This window comes from Melanaphis sacchari, unplaced genomic scaffold (genome assembly GCF_002803265.2).
Source record: "Melanaphis sacchari strain LSU unplaced genomic scaffold, SCAv2.0 Contig22_pilon_pilon, whole genome shotgun sequence".
Classification (NCBI taxonomy): domain Eukaryota; kingdom Metazoa; phylum Arthropoda; class Insecta; order Hemiptera; family Aphididae; genus Melanaphis; species Melanaphis sacchari.
Window position 1 is genome coordinate 1,621,750 of NW_020271107.1, and position 20,100 is coordinate 1,641,849.

At 23.7% G+C, this 20,100-nt stretch overlaps 3 protein-coding genes across 5 annotated transcripts in view; 1 reads left to right on the forward strand and 2 right to left on the reverse strand.

The window, feature by feature from the left end:
- The first annotated feature begins 285 nt into the window (after nt 1-285).
- On the forward strand, nt 286-9,565 carry LOC112594386 (girdin). Of its 2 annotated transcripts, none has more exons than XM_025339144.1 (22): nt 286-513; nt 1,017-1,105; nt 1,195-1,300; nt 1,374-1,583; nt 1,654-1,767; nt 3,122-3,276; nt 3,343-3,424; nt 3,513-3,954; nt 4,344-4,525; nt 4,859-4,990; nt 5,053-5,223; nt 5,898-6,190; nt 6,484-6,685; nt 6,750-7,007; nt 7,065-7,211; nt 7,283-7,428; nt 7,492-7,587; nt 7,760-7,823; nt 8,261-8,354; nt 8,426-8,499; nt 9,107-9,186; nt 9,244-9,565. In XM_025339144.1, exons 1-22 carry the CDS (start codon nt 457-459, stop codon nt 9,380-9,382), a joined length of 3,333 nt encoding a protein of 1,110 aa, XP_025194929.1. In that variant the 5' UTR covers nt 286-456; the 3' UTR covers nt 9,383-9,565. The 2 variants fall into 2 exon arrangements, with proteins under 2 accessions (XP_025194929.1, XP_025194930.1); XM_025339145.1 differs by having other exon boundaries at nt 9,265-9,565.
- Nucleotides 9,566-10,651: 1,086 nt separating this feature from the next.
- On the reverse strand, nt 10,652-13,814 carry LOC112594374 (threonine aspartase 1). The gene is made up of 9 exons (XM_025339130.1): nt 13,535-13,814; nt 13,289-13,356; nt 12,958-13,229; nt 12,356-12,435; nt 12,215-12,282; nt 12,027-12,143; nt 11,066-11,249; nt 10,853-10,992; nt 10,652-10,798 (listed from the first exon to the last, which is right to left on the reverse strand). The coding sequence occupies exons 1-9, from the start codon at nt 13,560-13,562 to the stop codon at nt 10,727-10,729; spliced, it is 1,029 nt and encodes a 342-aa protein (XP_025194915.1). The 5' UTR covers nt 13,563-13,814; the 3' UTR covers nt 10,652-10,726.
- A 1,451-nt stretch (nt 13,815-15,265) lies between these two features.
- Nucleotides 15,266-20,100, reverse strand: part of LOC112594490 (histone-lysine N-methyltransferase NSD2-like) — a 16,556-nt gene continuing 11,721 nt past the window's right edge. For both annotated transcript variants that reach the window (XM_025339294.1, XM_025339293.1), the window contains exons 24-30: nt 18,220-18,327; nt 17,428-17,496; nt 17,104-17,196; nt 16,693-16,791; nt 16,223-16,520; nt 15,970-16,136; nt 15,266-15,877 (exon numbers count right to left, since the gene is read on the reverse strand). In XM_025339294.1, the coding sequence (XP_025195079.1) occupies nt 15,359-15,877; nt 15,970-16,136; nt 16,223-16,520; nt 16,693-16,791; nt 17,104-17,196; nt 17,428-17,496; nt 18,220-18,327 (1,353 nt within the window). In that variant the 3' untranslated portion in view covers nt 15,266-15,358. The remainder of the gene's footprint in view (nt 15,878-15,969; nt 16,137-16,222; nt 16,521-16,692; nt 16,792-17,103; nt 17,197-17,427; nt 17,497-18,219; nt 18,328-20,100) is intronic.

Below are 20,100 nucleotides of genomic sequence, written 5' to 3' on the forward strand. Positions count from 1 at the left end.
ACAATATTATTCACGATTTAATAATGCATTCAGTGTAACCAATCACTAACCATGTGCCATGCCACCCCGCATTTCAATTACAATGATTGTAATAATGAAAAGTGTCTAAGTGTTATGTTTTTCGATGTTGTCATACTGTATTTCTATTTTTGTTTACTGCTATTATCACTTTATCTTGTATAATTAATTAGTAGATTACTTTTACTTTTTTATTTTTTTTTCTAGTTTTTCACAATAAGTAGTTTTAACTTTTAATTATTCTAGTATAAGATTGTTAGCAGATTTTTAAATGTATGTTTATTTTACTAAATGTAGTGCAATACTATTTAATTATATGCTGGGTCGCTTATACATTTATGTTTAGTTAATGATTAACTTTATATAGCAGGAATATGATCGTTTTACTTTAACAGATTGTTAGCATTTGTAATATTTCGAACTTATTTATGTTTAACCATGGAAATAACGTTAACAGAAAAAGAAGAATTCATGCAAGAACATTTAGTTGTTTGGGTAAGTCAGTTATTTAATGTTATTTTCAACGTTAACCACTATCTTACATTTGATCAATGTATTTTTTATTCAACTGATTATAGTTAATTACTAATTACATATAACATGTATTTAGTACTTTGCTCTCAAAAACTAATATTCTGTTTGTCAATGAAAATAATTTTTTACTAAAACTGATTTATGTTATATTATTTTTTTGAAATAATCCAACCTTGAACTTTATATTGTAAATATTTTGTATTGAACAAAAAGTTTTGTACTAACAGCCTATTGGGTTTTAATGATCTATAAGTTAGTCATATTTATGAATTGGGATAATTCAGTTTGATATGCAAATCCTGTAGCATTTTAAGTTATGTGAGCTGTATCAATATTAGGGCTGGAAACTTAAGTATTATAAAAAACACAAAACATAGGTACATGCTCTAAAAAAAAAAAAAAAAAAACAAGAAATAATTTCTAAAAAAGTATGTATTAAATACATAATTTAACAATTTTTTTAGTTGCAATCATGTTTAAACAAGCCAGAAAAATTAAGTGTATATGAGAATTTAATTGATGGAACATTGATTTATGAAGTATTACTTTTGATGTAAGTATCAGTTCTTATCAATGTATCATACTGATATTTATTTATAGTTATAAATGATAAATATTAAATAACATGTTTTGATGTTCCAGTGATCCTGAACCATTATATCATACCATTGTTTCTGGTCAAAATGATCCATCCATTAGAATTCAAAATTTAAATTGTATTCTGAAAAATATTAAAATGTTGTATGAAGTAAGTTATTTAATTTAATGTTTAAGTAACATAGTGCTGCTTACTTAACTCTAATTTATTGTAACTTTTCTAGGAAGAATTGGGACAGGTTATATTGACAATGCCGGATTGTTTACGTTTAGGACGGGAACCATATTCAAAGCATAGTTTTGAAGATATGAAATTATTATTGTTATTATTGCTTGGTTGTGCTGTTCAATGTCCAAATAAAGAATCATTTATTGAGCGTATTAAAACATTACCTATTGAATCTCAACACGCACTTGTACATTATATAAAACAAGTAATACATTTTAGTAGTTTGAACACTATTTATTAATTTATTAATATAATTATAACTAAATAATCTATAGATAACTGAAAGTCAACAAATTGTAATTACCCAAGAGAATGCAGAGCAATTAACAACTGATCTTTTGATTTCTCATATTCGGCAATTAGTTAAAGAACGTGATCAATATCTTCAGGTAACTAAAAAATATACTATAACATAATAAAAATAATTTAGGTATACATATAATATTAGCTATATATACTCTTAAAATGAAAAAAAAATTACTTACCTATTGATTAAGAAAGTGAATTCAGATTTCAGACATATACACAATGAGGAAATCTGGATGCAGTAATTAATGATTTGATGACAATTTTTCAGTAAATGAATATTTCATATTTTTGTTATACCTTTTCCAACTATCTTCATCCAATTTATAACCAATTTAATACCTTATATATTATCAACATTATAAATTATTTGAGTATAATAATTAAAATATTATTTCTTCTTCCTAACATAGTAGTATTCTATTCGTATTTTTTAAACTTTATATTACTTTATTGAAAATTAAAATTTTCTAGAGTATTATTGAATATTTTTTTTCCATTATACAATTCAAAACTGCAATTGTTTTTACAATAAATCAATGCCATTAAAATTTTATTTTTTTTTGTTTTATAAAATCTGCTGCTAACATGAATAACACTAATTTTTAACATACACGATTATGTATTTTACAAACAGATTACTTTTCATTGAACAACCCATTTTGAATAATATTTAAATTTTAACAACCCATAGTACACTAATGACCTTATTTTTATTTTTTTGTTTTAATATTAATCGATATATTTTAAATAACTTTTAATAATGTAAAAGTATCACGGTGACGTATTACTGGTATACTTGTAAATATAGAGAACAATAATTAATGATAAACTCCAATGTATAATATAGTTTGACTAAAAATACTGTATTATATTTATTTAAATTTATACTTTTATGATTTGTTTTATTTTTTAATGTATTTATAAATATATTAGATATATTAATTAAATTGATAAAAATATTGGAAAAATAATAAATATTAAAAAAATATTAATCTTTTTACGTAACAAATTTTTATTAATTATAATTTATGCTTGCAATTCTAATAAAAATTGTCCTTTATACCCTATTAGATAATTTACTTATTAGTTGACTTGTGTGTTGCGACACAGCTTCACCAGTTACTAGTGAAAAAAAGGTATGATACTCGTGAGACATTATGAAACTTGAACAGCATTAGATAAATACTTATTTTTCTAACTTTAAGTTGTCAATGTTTAAATGTCAAATAAAATAAAATTTATACAATTTTAAGTAATAAATTTACATATTAAAGTTTCAGTAAATCATTCTAGTAGATTCAAATTTACAGTGACTATTGAATTAAATTAAATATGCAAGATTTTTTAACTAGTTATTATAACTTGTCAATTTAAATAATAATTAAGCACAAACAAAATATAATATATTTCATTTAAGTTAAAAATATTTTTTAGATGTGGACGGAATTAGAAGAAAAGCGTTTTTCTAATTTAAAACCTTTAGAAGCTGGTGGTTTAACCTTATCTATTAGTTCTAGTGGTGATAATCAAAACTATGCTCTTGAACTTGCTGATTGGAAAGCAAAGCTTCGAAAACTTAGACATGAATTGTAAATATTCATAAAATAAGAAAAATTAGTAACAAAAATTAAATTATATTCTTAATTTTCTTGTAGAGAAGAAAAAACTGAAGCATTAGCTGAAGCTAAGGAAGAACTTGAACAAACTAATCTCACAGCAGTTAAATTAAAAGAAGAGGTACATTACTATTTAAATATACAAATATATTTTTTATTTTTTATTTTTTGCGATAATTATCAGGATATATCTTTTTCAATTATTTCAGCTTCAACAAATCAAAGTAGATGCTAGATCAGCAAAAGCATATAGAGATGAAGTAGATGCTTTACGAGAAAAAGCATCTAATTATGAACACCTGGAAATAGAAATAAAAAAATACAAAGAAAAATTAGGAGATTTAGATTATTATAAATCTAGAGAAGAAGAGCTCACTCAAAATAATTTACTTCTCCAAGAAACAAGAGAAACCCTTGAAGAACAACTTGTTAAATTTCGAAGACGAGCTTCTCAATTACAAGAAATGGAATCACAATTGTTACACTTCAAACAAAATATTAATACTATGACGTTAGAACGAGATGCACACTTAAGAAAAATTGATGAACTTATTAATGAAAATGCACAGCTTGATTTACTTAATAAATCTTTTCAATGCAATGAAAGTTTTAACAAAGAAATTGACAATGATAGCTATTTTGATCATGTTGGTAAGTATTATACCTTATACAGAATAATGATGTATGATTATTTAAATAGAAATATTTAATTGAATTAAAAAAAAATTTTTTTAAAGAAAAAACTATGAAGTTTAAGTTGAATACTAGGATTAGTGTGACATTAATCAAAATTTAGAATTTTAAAAATGATGGTAATTGTGTTAAAATATTTATTAACAAAACTTAAGTTAAAAGATAAAAAAAAAATAAAAATCAAAAACATAGTTTTCATTTAAAAATTAAATATATTTGAGAGTTTCTACCTTGTGTTTAAAAAAAAATTACAACACATGTTTATATTAATAACTTACCATGAAATATATTTTATAATATTGAGTTAAACACATTTTTGTATTTAATACAATATCCGTGTATTTTAGGTTCAAAAGATAATAGCTTGTGTGAACAACTAAGTACTAGTGCTCAATCACATGCATTAAGACTTGAATTGGAAAATAAAAAACTTACATCAACTATAGAATGCTTACAAGATAATATTAGACATCAAAATAATGAAATAATATTAGAACTAGAAAAAGATAAGAAGTTACTTTCATTGCAGGTAAAATGATAAAAAAGAATGATTAATCAAATGATATTTAAGTAATTTGTAAAATATTTAAAACTATTAAAATATATGATTACAATAAACAACATATCTAACCATTTATGCACAGAGATAAAAGTTTATCTAATTCCTATTTGAAACTAAAATAAGTTATAATTATGAACTATTTAGTTAATTTTATTTTTTTTCATTATTTTATTGTGGTAATTTAAATTTTAAATGCAATTTGTTTTAAAAAAAATTGTTTCAAAATTGTAATAATACTGATCTCTAATACTTAATTACATTAAATAACTAATATATGAGCTTATATACTTATTTCCATAGCTGGAAGAAACAGAAAGTAATAAAAATCGTATACATCAGCACTGTAAATCAGTTGAAAATGATCTTTCTAATTTAAAGAATGAATATAAAAAATTACTTGAAACAAATGAGTTATTAAAAATAAAAATTGAGGTGAGTTTATATAAATGTATATAAAAAAAATGTTATTAAATAATTATTATGTTGTGTTATAGATTAAAGCTGAAGAATTTGAAAGTTTGAAAAGAGAAAATAAAAGATTGGAAAAAGAAATCAAAGAAAACAGTTCACTACATTCTAATGAAAAATCTGATCTTGTTCAAGGTTTGGAGTTGAAAAATAATAATTTAGAAAAAGATATATCAAAATTAAAAGGAACACTAGATGTAAGTATACTTCATTTTTTAACATCAATATTTTATTTCCTTTTTATTTTTCAAAATTGTCATGATATTTAATTTTTAAATTATAATTCATCGACTTTGTGATTAGTGATTGAGGTTACTATTTATATATATATTTTTTTATTTTCCCTTTTTGAGATTAAAATTTAAAACTCATTTATTATTATCATTATACAATTATTATTATTATAAATTATTTGTAAGCACTCAGACATTTTCAAGAAAAAAGTTATGAGGTATTACATAACTAAAATTATTAATTTATAGAAACAATTATTATTTAGAATAAAGATGAGTATTATGCAATCTAAATGTTCAATTTCGATAGTTATTTCTTTTGTATGAAATTTTATATTAAACAGGAAGTTGTCCTTCAAATACATGTAGACATATTTTTTTAATTTCTTGGTTGTTTTCAAGAACAATGTAAAATGAGTGAAAGAATTAACAAAAACAATATTAGAATGCACATATTTTTATAAATCTTGATCCTTTTTAGGTATATTGAAATTTGTTTTGAATCAAACTTAAAATTGAATTATTAGTCATAATTTTAAAGTTAGACATTTAAATACTACATACTAATTTTATTGTCTACAAAATATTTACTGTTACTTCAAATATTTGATTAACCACATTTTTATACTATATTTTAGAAAAAATTAGAAGAAATAGATAACTTATTAAGTGAAATTGATATGTTAAAAAAAGAAAAAGAAGTGTTAAATAAAAATGTAGAAGATTACGACAAGCAAATACACCGTTTACGTGCTATTGAAAATGAATTTCATGATTTGAAAAGCAAATATACTGTTGAAGTTGCAGCTACCAAAGCTGTTCAAGATGATTTAGTATCAGAAAAACGTAAATCTCAACAAATTATTGAAAACTTAGATAAATTAGGTTTAGCATTGGATCAGTTGGCTGCACCAGAAAATGTTTTAGATCAGTAAGGAAAATATTATTTTATACTATACTCTTAATTGAAAATATTTTTCAATTTAAAAAATTTTATGGGTGGTAGATTAAAAATTAAAAATGTACAAGCAGTACAGTTAGCTGCTTTAAGAAAAAGTACACATTTGTAAGAATGAAATACATTTTGATTACACGATTTAATTTTGTTTAATATTAATAATTTATAAAACTGAATTATCCAAAACTTTCATAATAGAAATTATTTTGAGTATATTAAATAAATCTCATTTATGTTTAATTATTCACCTTAAAATAATTTCACAGAATTGTTTCAAGCCCTGAGGTAGTAAAAGCTGTAAGGGAGAAAATCACTAAAGATACTAATATGTGTCATGAATTAAAAACTGTTAATGTTGCTCAAATGGAAGTTGATTTAACAACTTTAAAATCCAAAGTTCATTCTTTGAATAGTCAACATACTGCATTACAATTAGCTAACACTCAGTTAGCTGCAGAAAAAGAAGAGGTAATTAAATATTTAAATTTATATTTAAAAAAAAATAATGATAATGTTTAATTAATTTTATTAGACACAAAAAGAATTGGATTCAACCAACGCAGCTTTTTCTAAACTTCAAATACTTCACAATCAATTAACACTTGAATATGAAGAACAATTAAAACAGAAAGATTCCTTAAAAAATGATCTCAAAGAAGCTAGATTTTCTCTTAAAGAAAAATTAACACAGTTGAAAAGTGTTGAAACCAAGCTTAAACGTGAAAATGAACAATTAAAAGCAGAATTGATGACAGTTAAACATTTACCTGCTGAACATGCTAAATTAAAAGTAAGGAATTTCATTTTATAGTATAAATTAACAATTTTTGATTCTTTTTTTTGTTAGGATGATTTTAGAGCATTATTTACAGCAAATGAAAAACTTAAAGCTGACCTTAGAAATGGATTGGATGCTAAAGAATTAGTCGAAGTACATGAAAAAGAATTGGAATCTCTTAAATCCAAATTAACAGATTCCAATGCTCGCTATATGGTAATCAATTACTTCTTCCCAACACTGTTATTGACAGACAATTATTAAATTTAAATTTATTTTGTATTTAGGTACTTCAACAAATGACTAGTACTTTTGTGGAAGATAGAAGATCGTTAATGGAACATGTTACAATGTTAATTACACAATATCATGAGCTTTTAACTCAATCACTAGAAGATAAAGAACAATATCATTTAGAAGAAAAAAATAATACGTTTGTTAAAAATTTTTAAACATAATTCATTATAATTTATTTATATTTAAACTTTATTTATAGTGATAAATTGAATCATTTATCTCGTCAGAAAGAAAAACTTGAAGAAAAAATAATGGATCATTATAGGAAACTCAATAGTTGCAGCATAACAAAGAAGTAATTAAAATATTAATTTACAACAATTTATCATTAAAAATAATAATTATATGTTTATAATTATTAATTAACTGATAAGTTGATTTTAAAATATTGAATGTGATCAATATTAAATAAGCTAATGAATTGTTAGACTTTATTTTTTTAAATTAATTAATTTTTATATATTTAGAAAAACCTTTGGTTCTACTTGGATAAGAAAAGTAAAAAAAGCTGGTACAGAGTTAATGAATAAGGTAAATAATGTGTACTTATTAAAATAAATTAAAATAAAATATATTGTTACTCGTTAAATAAAGGTAATCCTTCTGTAATTAAAAGTATATATTTATACAAAAGTAATCTCAGGAAGAGGCTTCAGCACATGGCAACAGCAATTGGTATAGCTAATGCTAATTGAGTGTCGCTCTCACAGAGTATCACATTATTATTCTAATCACCATGTAGTGTTTTGTGAAAAGCATTTTATTAAAATAAGTACAATTAAGCAGTTAATTCCAAAAATAAATGAAAACCAATTTATGACCAAACCAGAAGAAAATAGATTATTCCACCTGAGGTCTCTACGCATGACTCATATTATACATTACAAATTAAAGCAAATGATTTTTTGATAAAAGTATTTAAAACATTAACTTTTTTGAAATTAAAGTTTTTCTTTAATGCTTTTTAGAGTCGTATGTCTTGGCATGAAGATATGGCTAGAAGAGGGATTGATTCAGATACAAGTTTAGATTTAGATGACAACCAATCAAATCATCATCAAGGTGAAATTTATTTAACTTGATTGTCTTTTAAGTACAAATTATTAATAGGATAAAAATGTTTTGTGGTTTAGAATATTCCGACAATTTAAGCAGTTTAGGAACTCCAGGAACACGTCAAACTCTTTATTTATCTGGTGAAGAAAATGTAAGTTTATACATTTATTTTATTTTATTTTCAGATTTTTACTTTCATACATAATACATCTCTTGTCTCATTATAATATTGTCTGTGCTCAAACAATTAATGTTTAGTCTGTTCATTTATTTTTATTTCCAACCCTAGCAAATATGATCAGTTATATTATGTTTGGGTTTGTGTACTATATTTTGCTCGCATCAAAAGTATTTTCAAGTGTCTCAATACAATCACTAGTTCTGCTAAGAGAGTATTAAAAATTAGAAATCTAATAGCATTGAATATTGTTTGATTCTTAGAATTTATATTACTTAGTACCTTGTTTTAATAACTAATGTATAGTAAAAATTTTACTTGTTTTAGTTTATTAAAAATTTCAAACTCGTCTTAGGAAAAATAAGTTTCTGAGATATAACATAATATAACATTATAAATAATAAATATTAATAAAAGCTTAAAGGTATTAATTATTTCGTGCAATTACAATTGTTTTTACAAAATAAATAAAAAACTGTTGCATTTTTAGATTTTATTAAATGTGTTCATAATAACAAGTAAATAATATTTTATGAAAATAAATGTTATTTTAATACTTTTTTTATTTCTTTTGCTGAAGGAAGTTGATGAAGGATCCATTATAGCTAGCCATTCATTATCAAATTCACCACTTACTGCTTCATATCGTAATGAACACAAGTAATAAAAAAAATGTTATTTCTATGTTAAAAATTTCATTTAATTTTTTAATTTTAGACTTAACAATATTATTTTTAGGTTACCACTCATTACTAATGATGAAATTAAGGATAGTAGTAACAATTCAACAGTGCGGTCTAGTAAAGCACTTCTAACAAAAGAAGATACAAACTGGTATGAATATGGATGTGTTTAATATAACTTAAAATTGTTGTATTTATATTTTCTTGACTGTTAAAAGTTTTTTTAGTGTGGAATTTTTTTTAACTATTATGTTCCTGTTTTTATCTAATCGCACACTTTTTCTTCTAATATATAAAACATTTCATAACTTTTTTTTTTTACATATTTATGTTTTATTTTAATTCTAAATACTTTTGTGCATAATTTTCATTTATATATTAATTTTACAAATACCGTTTTTATTTGATGTTATTTTTACTAGAATAATTTGTATTAGGGCTAAATACTAATTAAATATGTTAAGTTTATACTTTACTACTAAAATTTAGTGAGATTTTAAAAATAACATATCACAACCTAGTGGTATAAAATATCGAATTAATTACCTGATTCTTGCCAATGTTTACTTCCAAAGGGATTCCCATAAAACAGTAATGACGAATTAAATATTGTGATATTTGTTACTACACTTTTGGTGGTTAGAAAATTTATATAAATGCAATCAAAAACCACATAAATAATGTATATTTTAATTTAATAAAAAGGATGTATACTTAATATTTTTTTAATATGAAATATATGTTTTTATAATAAATGGAATGATTTATATTTAATATAAAACTTGTTTTATTTACATGTATAAAATGCAACAATGTTTCTAATATCCAGTGTATGTGCCGGCACCTTTCTCAATATTGAACAAACCTACTTACTACAATAGATGCACTAACTGCAGTTTTTTGACTATAATATATGTCGTTCTTGGTACTGTCGATAGCAAACACAATGAATATGACCAACATTGTTACTAGTAGTACTCTTACAAGACATAATATGTGTATAATTTTACACTTTATGTAAATGCTTGAATTTTAAGCATTTAATGTATGTTTTACAATATACTACAATTATGATTCATAATATGGACAGTGAATAACTCGTCTATGTCAGTATTTTGAAAGTGACATAAAACCACATATTATAGACGTTTATTCATTGGTTAAGGAGTTTTTACAGTCTATAACTGAGTATTCTTTGGTTGAATTAAATTCATTCTTGATTTAACCACATTCTGTAGTGTATAATTCAACACTAGTTTAAAATATTAATGCATAAATGTATATTAATGTTTGAAAATTGAAATAGATTGAAATATAATATGAAAAAGCACTATGTATAAACAAATAATATTCTCAATTTTAAGTTTGATGAATGGAAATTTTTCATAAGATAATCATAGAATTTATCTAATAAAAATATAATATGATAAAGCTTTATTTTTTTTGTTAAAAACAATTTTATTTAGATAAAAAGTAGTATAATATTTAAAAATTTTAACTCATTTTCAAAACAATACTTATAAAGGATGACCTTGTACCATCACACTTGTTCCTGGCAAAGTATTTGTCATTAAACGACTCACAAAACTCTAAAAAAATTTAAAAAATGTATTAAAATATTACAATAAAAATTGAATACATACTTTTTGGTCATTTTCAGTAGCATAAGCAATACACATTGATTTGGTAGTGTGTGCGCTCAAAATTTCACAACAGTCTTTATTTTTATATAATACCAGCGCACCTGCAAGTTTTTCATTATAATTTCTTAATATCGGCGAATCTGGAAAAATAAAATCAGAACATTAAGGAACAAAGATCTCAAACAAAATATTTAGTTATAACATGTAACTAACGTAAAAAATCATCATTAAAACATTTAGTAATTGCGATTGTAGGGCAGGAAGAATTAAAAAGATGTCTTGACATTTCTTTAGCTAGACTTGTCTTAATCAAATGTTCACCACAGCCAGATGTTGTTACTGCTATTGAAATGTCATCAGACATTTGGGCCCAACATCCTGATCCTAATAAAGCAGCCTAAAAAATGACATATTACATAATATAATATATTTTAAGTGTTTTTTTTACAAACTAAATTAGTTATATAATATATAGTATGGCAAGGGCAAAAAGTGTACTATTTCAGTTGCATACATGCAACTAAAATTTTGTTTTTCTGCACAAACGAACTATATAGACTATTTTTGTCATTTTTCTGTAAAGTAGCTATAGGAACTAACAACTACATAAAACACAAAAATATACTGTGATATGTCCATAAACATAAATCTGATTTAGACAGTATCCTTTCTGACCATCAAAGTGGTCAGAAAACATATAATTTATTGTAATAGCTAATAGTTACATACTTCAACAATTAATTTTCTTTGAAATGCATCATAGTATCTAAAACTGTTTATAAATTGTTTTTGTTGCATATTATAAGTTTGAATATTTAAATTTTAAATTTCAAAATTTGAAACCCAAATAATCAAAAAATATTTATGTGGTTTTATACTGAACTTATAGTCCTGTAAAAAATATTTATATGAAATTTGTTTTAACATTTTCAAAGTATAGAAACAAAAAATTTTCATATTAAAAAAAAAAATAAAACAATTTACAATTTTTTGTGAATATTAAAACATTTGTCAATATTGAACTTTAAACTGATGATAAATAAAATAAAAATATTAAGTGATAAGTCATAATTTCAGAACATATTTAATCCAATATAATCTACATTGGGTTTAGCTAAAAAATACAAAATAATCAACAAATTATTGTTAAAATAAAAATATTAATACAATTTACTTGTCCAACGCGACCATCTTGTTTCAATAAAATACCACCGCTAGAAGACGATGCAGCAACATTTCCAAACTTATCCATACCAACACAACCTACAGTATCTAATCTAGGGTTTATAGCCTAAAAAACATAATACTACTATTGTTAAAAAAAAAAAAAAAAAAATAATGGTATATATATTTTAAAGTTACTTGACAATTACTGTACTTTGGATTTATAACTTTATATTTATTGCGAACAAAATCTTTTTTTGATTTTTCTAAAAAAATAAAACAATATAGTAATATCTTATTAATACAAAACAATAAAAATAGTTGAACAAATTAGTATACCTGAAATTAAATGAGATGGGTCAACAGCTACAATATTGTTTGCTAATGCATATTCATGAGCTCCAAGACCGACAAGTAAACTTTATTAAGAAAAATAATTTTTAATAGAACTAAATAATAAAATGTTTATCTAGACAAATATTAGAAATAAAGAACATTTCACAATTTGAATTTAAAACATTATTCATTGATATTGATAAATTGTAAAATATTCATAGTCTTTAAATAAGTACATTATTTATGACCGATTTCCAAAAGACACATTTATATACATTTAATTATCCAAATATTAAGTGCTTTGTAATTTCTACTTTTGAAAAATTAGATTGAATTAATAAAAACTAACATTATTTCTATTAAAAGATTAATAGTTTACTTAGTTGAAATTCCTATATTAATTTGAATTAAACTTTAAACAACATTTCTTATACTATTTTTTCATCGAGAACTATAGTTGTAGTATTTTAATAAACATAAATGTGTTAGTTTAAGTGAAAATTAAATATCTACTGTTCCTTATGATAGAAATTAACTGTATTTTTTAAAATTTAAATTAGTTAAACCTAAGAAAATAAGATACTACTATAATTAAGGTTATTTACCATGGAGGAATTCTTCCAAATGACATTTTTAAATTTTGATTTTCACAAATAAGTTTGGCAAGAGAAATTGGATTTTTTATACCAGAAACAGCACCAACACCTCCATAATGCATATTTGATCCATCTATAATACTTGCATCACATTCCACAGCACCATTCCATGTTAAATTAGACCCATAACCAGCATTAGTTAGTGGAGAATCTTCTAAAACCATAGTTGCTAATGCAACTGCATCTAGTGCCGATCCATTATTTTTTAAAACCTCTAATCCCTAAAAAAAATAATAATTTTTTATAAACTGATTTAAATTATCTATTAATAGTAACTAACTTTTTTACAAGCTTTCATACATAGTTTTTTATGATATGCTTCTTTGGTTGGTTTTTGGTATCCTGCACCTAATTAAAATTAGTTATTAATCAATTTGGTTAAATATGACACATTTAGTAAAAATATGTTTTTAAATTCATATTATATGTATAACAATGTATACAACATTTAGCGATAAGTTTCCGAAATTCAAAACTAACATTACTATTTTACTCGGTCGCGTATTTAGTATTTACAATATCTTACCTGCATGAACAGCAATTATACATTCCATGCTATTTATTTGAAAATTTTAAATTATTAAACTCAACATAACTTATGAATTTGGATCAATATTATTTCAAAAATTTGAATAACTCATACTATTAAAATAGTATCTAATAGGTACTTTAAATGCTAATTTTCTACGTGGTCCAAACTTCAAGACGTAATAATAACAATTAAACATAAAATTTACAAAATAAACGCATAATAAAATATATTGGATGAAGTCACTTTTTATTAACGGCGTACAGACATTACTGACTATCAATTGGGTATTGTTGTTTTATTATTATCACAATAATATTATGTTATTATTGCTTTGTGTTATCACTTACCATTCTGTGATAATACCACGAGGACAACTATTTTATTATTATTGAATATTGATTGACCATTAGGCATTGACCAGCCTTTTTGAAGTGTTTATTATATGCTTTTGTTTATTTTTTTCCGTTTTCAATTAACCTTAAGAGTAAAGATCGTCGGAAAGTCTGTTTAATCATTACAATATACTATTGAGTATCGAGTTGTCGATAATTAGCGTCGCTTATTTCAACTTTGAAATTATATTAATTGGTATAAAACGTGGTTTTTCCTCCTCCCAATTGAATCATTACTCAATAATCATTGTTATACATACTACCAGTCCCGTCAGGTGGGCTTTGGCTAATTAATCTGATTCATTATTTCAATAAATCATCGGTTATCGGCGGGTGTAGGTTTTACGTTCATAGCTCCGAATCTTGTACAGTACCTCTTCTTTTAGACCCGATGCGGAACATCCCCCATCATGTTAGAGTTTAGATACATCCAAAATCCTTACTATTTAGCATCTATGTGAGCAAATAGTAATTTCCGGGTTTGGGTTTTACACACCCGGCGATTGACTCTTCCCGGATCGTTTCGTTCTAACATGAAATGTTCTCCATAATTAGGTTAACATTAGGACCTCTCATAATCATGAAGATCTCGACGCATCACAATAGTTTTCATTTTTTTCCTGTACATTTTTTGAAATATATATAATTAAATTTCTAGACCATAAGTATATTTGCGCCTTTAGATGCCAACTATAATTATTTACAACATCACAAAATATACAAATATTTTGATTATTGAAATACATACTTCAAAGTTCCAAGCGGACAAGCAGAGTTGAAATCACAGTCGAAGACATGAAACCTCTTTAACTTGTCACATTTTAGATGATCTGAGTATCTGACCCCTTTGACCATAAATGTTAATTATTATAATATAAACATAACTAATTTGGGATTTTTATCCATGAAAAAAAATTTAAATATAAGTTGCAGTTTTTTAAAATTTTATTATATATAAATTAAAATGTAGAATTTAATGAAAATACATTACATGGTTTAATAGAAAGAAATAAAAGAAAGTTATAAAACTAAAATCTTTTGAAATTTTTTACAATTTAAATTTAATAATATTATACAGCACATCCAACAAACAAATTACATTTAGTAAAATACCCAATCAAACAATATTATATATATATATATAAATTCAACATAACAGTTTTTTATTAAAAATAATATTTAAATGACTCAAATTTAACGATATACACATAATACTTAATATACCATATCAAATGGTAAATGTTTGATTAGTTTTTTTAACAAAAAATAAATGAACAATTATTTAATTGCCATAAATGAAAATAAAAAATAAAAACAAATTAAAAATTCCTATTTAGGTAACTAACGTTTTTGAAAAAGGAGGATTACATTAATATTTCTTGTCAAAAGATTAACAAAATAATACTAGATATTTGACTTCTTGACATTAAGGTTCAGCTGCTAGCCATTTGTTTTTTGTTTGATTAGCTTCAGTTATAAAATTTACATTGGCATAGTCATGGCTATCTTTATTATCAGTGGCAATAGACACTAGTTGTAGGTTGTCCATGGGCTGGTAAAAAGCAGATGCAGACTCTATGTCAATAACAACATTGGCTAATGATGGCTTGAAAAGATCACCATCTGTATCAACTGGTGCTGTATAGTTTTCTCCTTGATCTGACACCAAATCAGACATATTGCTTACATTAAACCCACCAATATGTATGTATTCACGATCACACTCATCCTTGACAACCTGTGTTTGTGTATATTCTTCTTTGTTAATTTCATCTATATCAATACTCAACGAATCTTCATCGATATCTTCAGAGTCTTCTGATAACGCCATATTATAATCAGGATCCACAAAATCAATGGGTTCCTTTTTATTATTGATAATATTTATTTTGCTACTAACATTGGGGTCAGGAATCACTGGATTACTTATATTTGGCAGAGATGGCTTTAAAAAAATAAAATCAAAGCAATGTACTTAATAGCTTAAAAAGAACCCAAAAATAATTTTTTGTATTAAATACTCTGTCTTCAACTTACTTTGTTAGGATGATGAGTTGTGCACAACATACCATTACCCAGCGGATCTTTAAATATGTTTCCTTTTACATGCATAGCGCAAAACGATTCCACACAAAATTTACATTTGGCTACTACTTTACGTTTGTTGCATAAAGAACAGAAATGAGAGGGGCAAATGAATCCGGCTAGAATTTAAAACAGGTAAAAATTATTTATTAAATATTTTTCATTTAAATTTAATATATCATATTTTTTAGGCTAATTTACTCACATTTCACAATTCTAGTTTTGTTAATACAACTGAGATGAAAGACTCTGGGGCACTTTTTGTTTTTGCACGCTAGTTCTGTATGACCTTTCCCACAAATCAAACAAGAATTGTTTTTGAAATATGCTTTGGACTGTAAGAAGTCTTGGTTTATTTTAGATTTTTTTAAAACAGCAGTTTTTTTCAATACAATTTTTCCACTGTTTTTTATGGTTTTTGTTATATTTGATAAATTCTTTTTTTCTTTGTTGACTTTTATACTTGGTAAAATAGGCTGTACTTTTGTCTCTTTATTCATATTCTAGAAAAACATATTTTATTAGTTTTACCTTTTATTTATATGTAAAATTAATATATAAGTTTAATGTTTTAGACAATTCAGTAATTCCTCTTCGTAATCTGGACTTGGAATAGTAGAAAAATATGTTTTTTAAATTATTAATAATTTATTATAGATACTTTATTACACTCACTTTAGATAGAAATAAATGTCTGCTTTTTGCTAATCTAGTTAAATTGTTTCGAGATTTTTCTTGAGTTTTAATAGATTTGTCAGATTTCATATCATTAGCCTAATAAACAAAAATTAATTAAATAAATATAAGTCAAATATTAGAAAAAATAAATTTATGCTATAAAACAATTAAGAGTTTTTTTTACATATTATGCAACTTCAATTGTTATAAAAATTATAAATATTGATTATTCTTATGTTTTTTAATACTTCTAAGATTCTTTAGTGTTAATAAGGACAAAGGCAATTTTCTTGTAATTCTTGTACTTTTCATAATCTTAATATTTATTAAACTTTTACTATGATCCTAATATTGTTATTAACATATATTTAGCACTAATGTTAGTCAAAGTATAAACTTCAACTTACTTTTTTTTTCAGATGTACACACAGTTGTAGCTGATGATAATTTGGTTAAGATGGGTGATGGCAGAAGTAACGCATTGGATTTAATCACATTCTTCTAAAATATAAATATTTTATAAACTAGTTGATTCAAATCTAGAAACTTAACTCACCGATTATAAAATACAATACTTGATAAATAAAAATAATTACATTTTCTCTTAAATATATCGGTTATAAGTTATTTTTAATTTGTGTATGAGATTGAACAAAATAACATAAGACAAATATTTTAAGATGATAAAATGAAATAAATTTTCATAAAATGTATAGTTGATTAGTTGCCTACTTTTTTAAAACTGTCGAGTTGCTGTTCCTTTTTCATTACAACAGAATCGTCTGTACTCAGTATATCATCCTAAAACATGAAAATCACATATAACTCTGAAGCAATAATAGATTATAATTAAAATTAGTTTATATATATAGTTTTTAATTCTGTACATAGTTCATATACCTTTTAATAATAAAAGTGTATTATAATTAATGAAATATGTTTAAAATAAAATAAAAATATACAAATGAGAAACCAATTTCATCATTGCAACACTACCTTGTTTGAACATTACATTGTATGAACTTCATCATATTTTAACACAGATGAAGTTTTTGAATTATATATTTGTATAGAGTATACAACTATATAATTATGTTAAATCATGACTAATTTGTATTTGTAAAAATAAATTGTTAAATACAAAAATTAAAATTTTTAATCCATTTAAACAAAAATACCAAACATATAGTTTGTAATAAATTAATTCAAATTAAGAGAGATTTATATTATACACTAAATCAAATAAAAAAGATAAATGTTTGGTAAGATAAAAAAATCAGTATAAAATATAAACAATGGTTTAGTTATGTTATGTCATAGTTTAACAATAATCAATTATAAAGTTATATCAGTACATAGTATAAATTTATTAAAGTAATTAACAATACTTATATTTTGTTTGTCCAAATTAAATCATATAAAAGTATTTACTAAACATTTTACATAAATTACAAAATATTATGACGGTTATTAATTAAAAATCTAACAGTGCAAAATAAAATTATTTATTGTATAATGTCATACTTTTATCAATAGTTTTCTCGAAGAAAGAGTAGACAAACCATTCCTTAGCTTTCTTTTTGAATTAACATTTCCTTCCGATTCCGTAGAATCATCAACTGTAATGTCATCCTAAAATTAATAAATACAATTTATTTACAAACAGAAAAATATTATTTTTTCATAAATGACAACTTAGCATTTATAAAATACACATTACCAGACAGGCACCTTAAATCCATAAGTATTCTACCCATCACTAATATTAATTTAGAATATAATTTGAAAAAAAAGTAGAAATAAGTGGGAAATATTAAGAAATAAAACAACATTCAATTTCTAAAACAAATAATTCTTAAGAAAAAAAATTTTTATTGTCATATTATTTTGAAATATTATTGGAATCAAAAAGATTGATTATATTTAATAATACTGATAATAAAATTTATAAAATAGATTCAGAAATAAAAACTAAAAATCAAAATATACAAAATAAATTTTTGAATATGTAAAAGAATTGCAGGATTTATAGAAATAAAATGACATACGGTATATATCATAAAAAATGGAGAAATTGTAGTTAATTAGCTGTTTGGATGATACATTTAATGGTAAGAAAATATTATATTTAATTACATCAAACACTTAAAATTCTCTCTAAAAATTGAGATAAAAAATAAAAAATAAATGTTGTTGTATATGTTATTTAAACTAAATAATTAATATAAGTAATTTCATTGTGATACTTATAATAAAATATGTGTTAAAATACATGTTGGTTTATCCTTGTGATAATTCATGTGTTATGTTATAAGATATAATACTTTCACTACCTACCAAACTTTCACTTTAGCACTAGTTTTTTTTTTTTTTACCAAAGAATTTGATAACAACTATAGAGGCAAAGCATACTATTTAAAAACTAATTTTGAATACTTAAAAATGTTTTCTTTATTATACAGTATTTCAGTTTTAAATTACAAAATAAGTCGTACTAGAATAGGTAAGACAATAATCACATGTACCAATGCAATTTACTTCATAAATATTAACTATCTAATTTATAAACCAGAGTCAAAAATACAATTTACACTTACCCATATATTTATGTAATACTCGTACAGAAAATAATAGGATTATAAGAGCTCCCTTTAGGTAAAAAAAAAAAGTAATAAAACAATTATCTGTTCAAATAAATACTAATACCTATTTAAAAAAAAAAGATTAAACAAAAAAATAATAACAATCAACATTAAAAATCTGTACTCACACCTCAAAAATATTAATTAACTGTTCATCATAATTGATTTTATTATTTTGTTTTAATAATGATATTAATATTGTTAAAATTTAACTATACACGACAAACACATCATTTATTTATTATAAAAAGTCAATTAAAATAACACTTACATAAAAAAAAAAAAACTTATACATATTTTAATTTTGAGGAATTACAAGTTACAATTATTATTGTTAGTATTAGTATATTGGAATACAATTAAAAATAATAAATAAGTAAATAGGAATTTTAAATAAGTATAAATAATGATTGAAAATTGAAAAATTGAAGAAAGCATAAAAATAGATTTTCTGAAATATAACTATTATAACAGAAACATTTGTAGATTGACCATACAATAAATGTATAGTTAGTGGCCTGGTGTGGCATAATGGTTGGCCTTAGCCAGCTATGTGTTCTGAGTTCAAGTATTGGCCAGCGTCACTAGTTCTTGGATGGGAGACCACCTGAGTTCTTAGTGACGCATCCATAGCACACACACACACACACACACACACATGTTCCAACCCTACTAACCAAACCTTACACAAAAAAACCTACTGTTCCTATGCACAGCTAATGGACTTAGTTGCAAGCTTAAGTAAGATTAAAAAAAAAAAAAA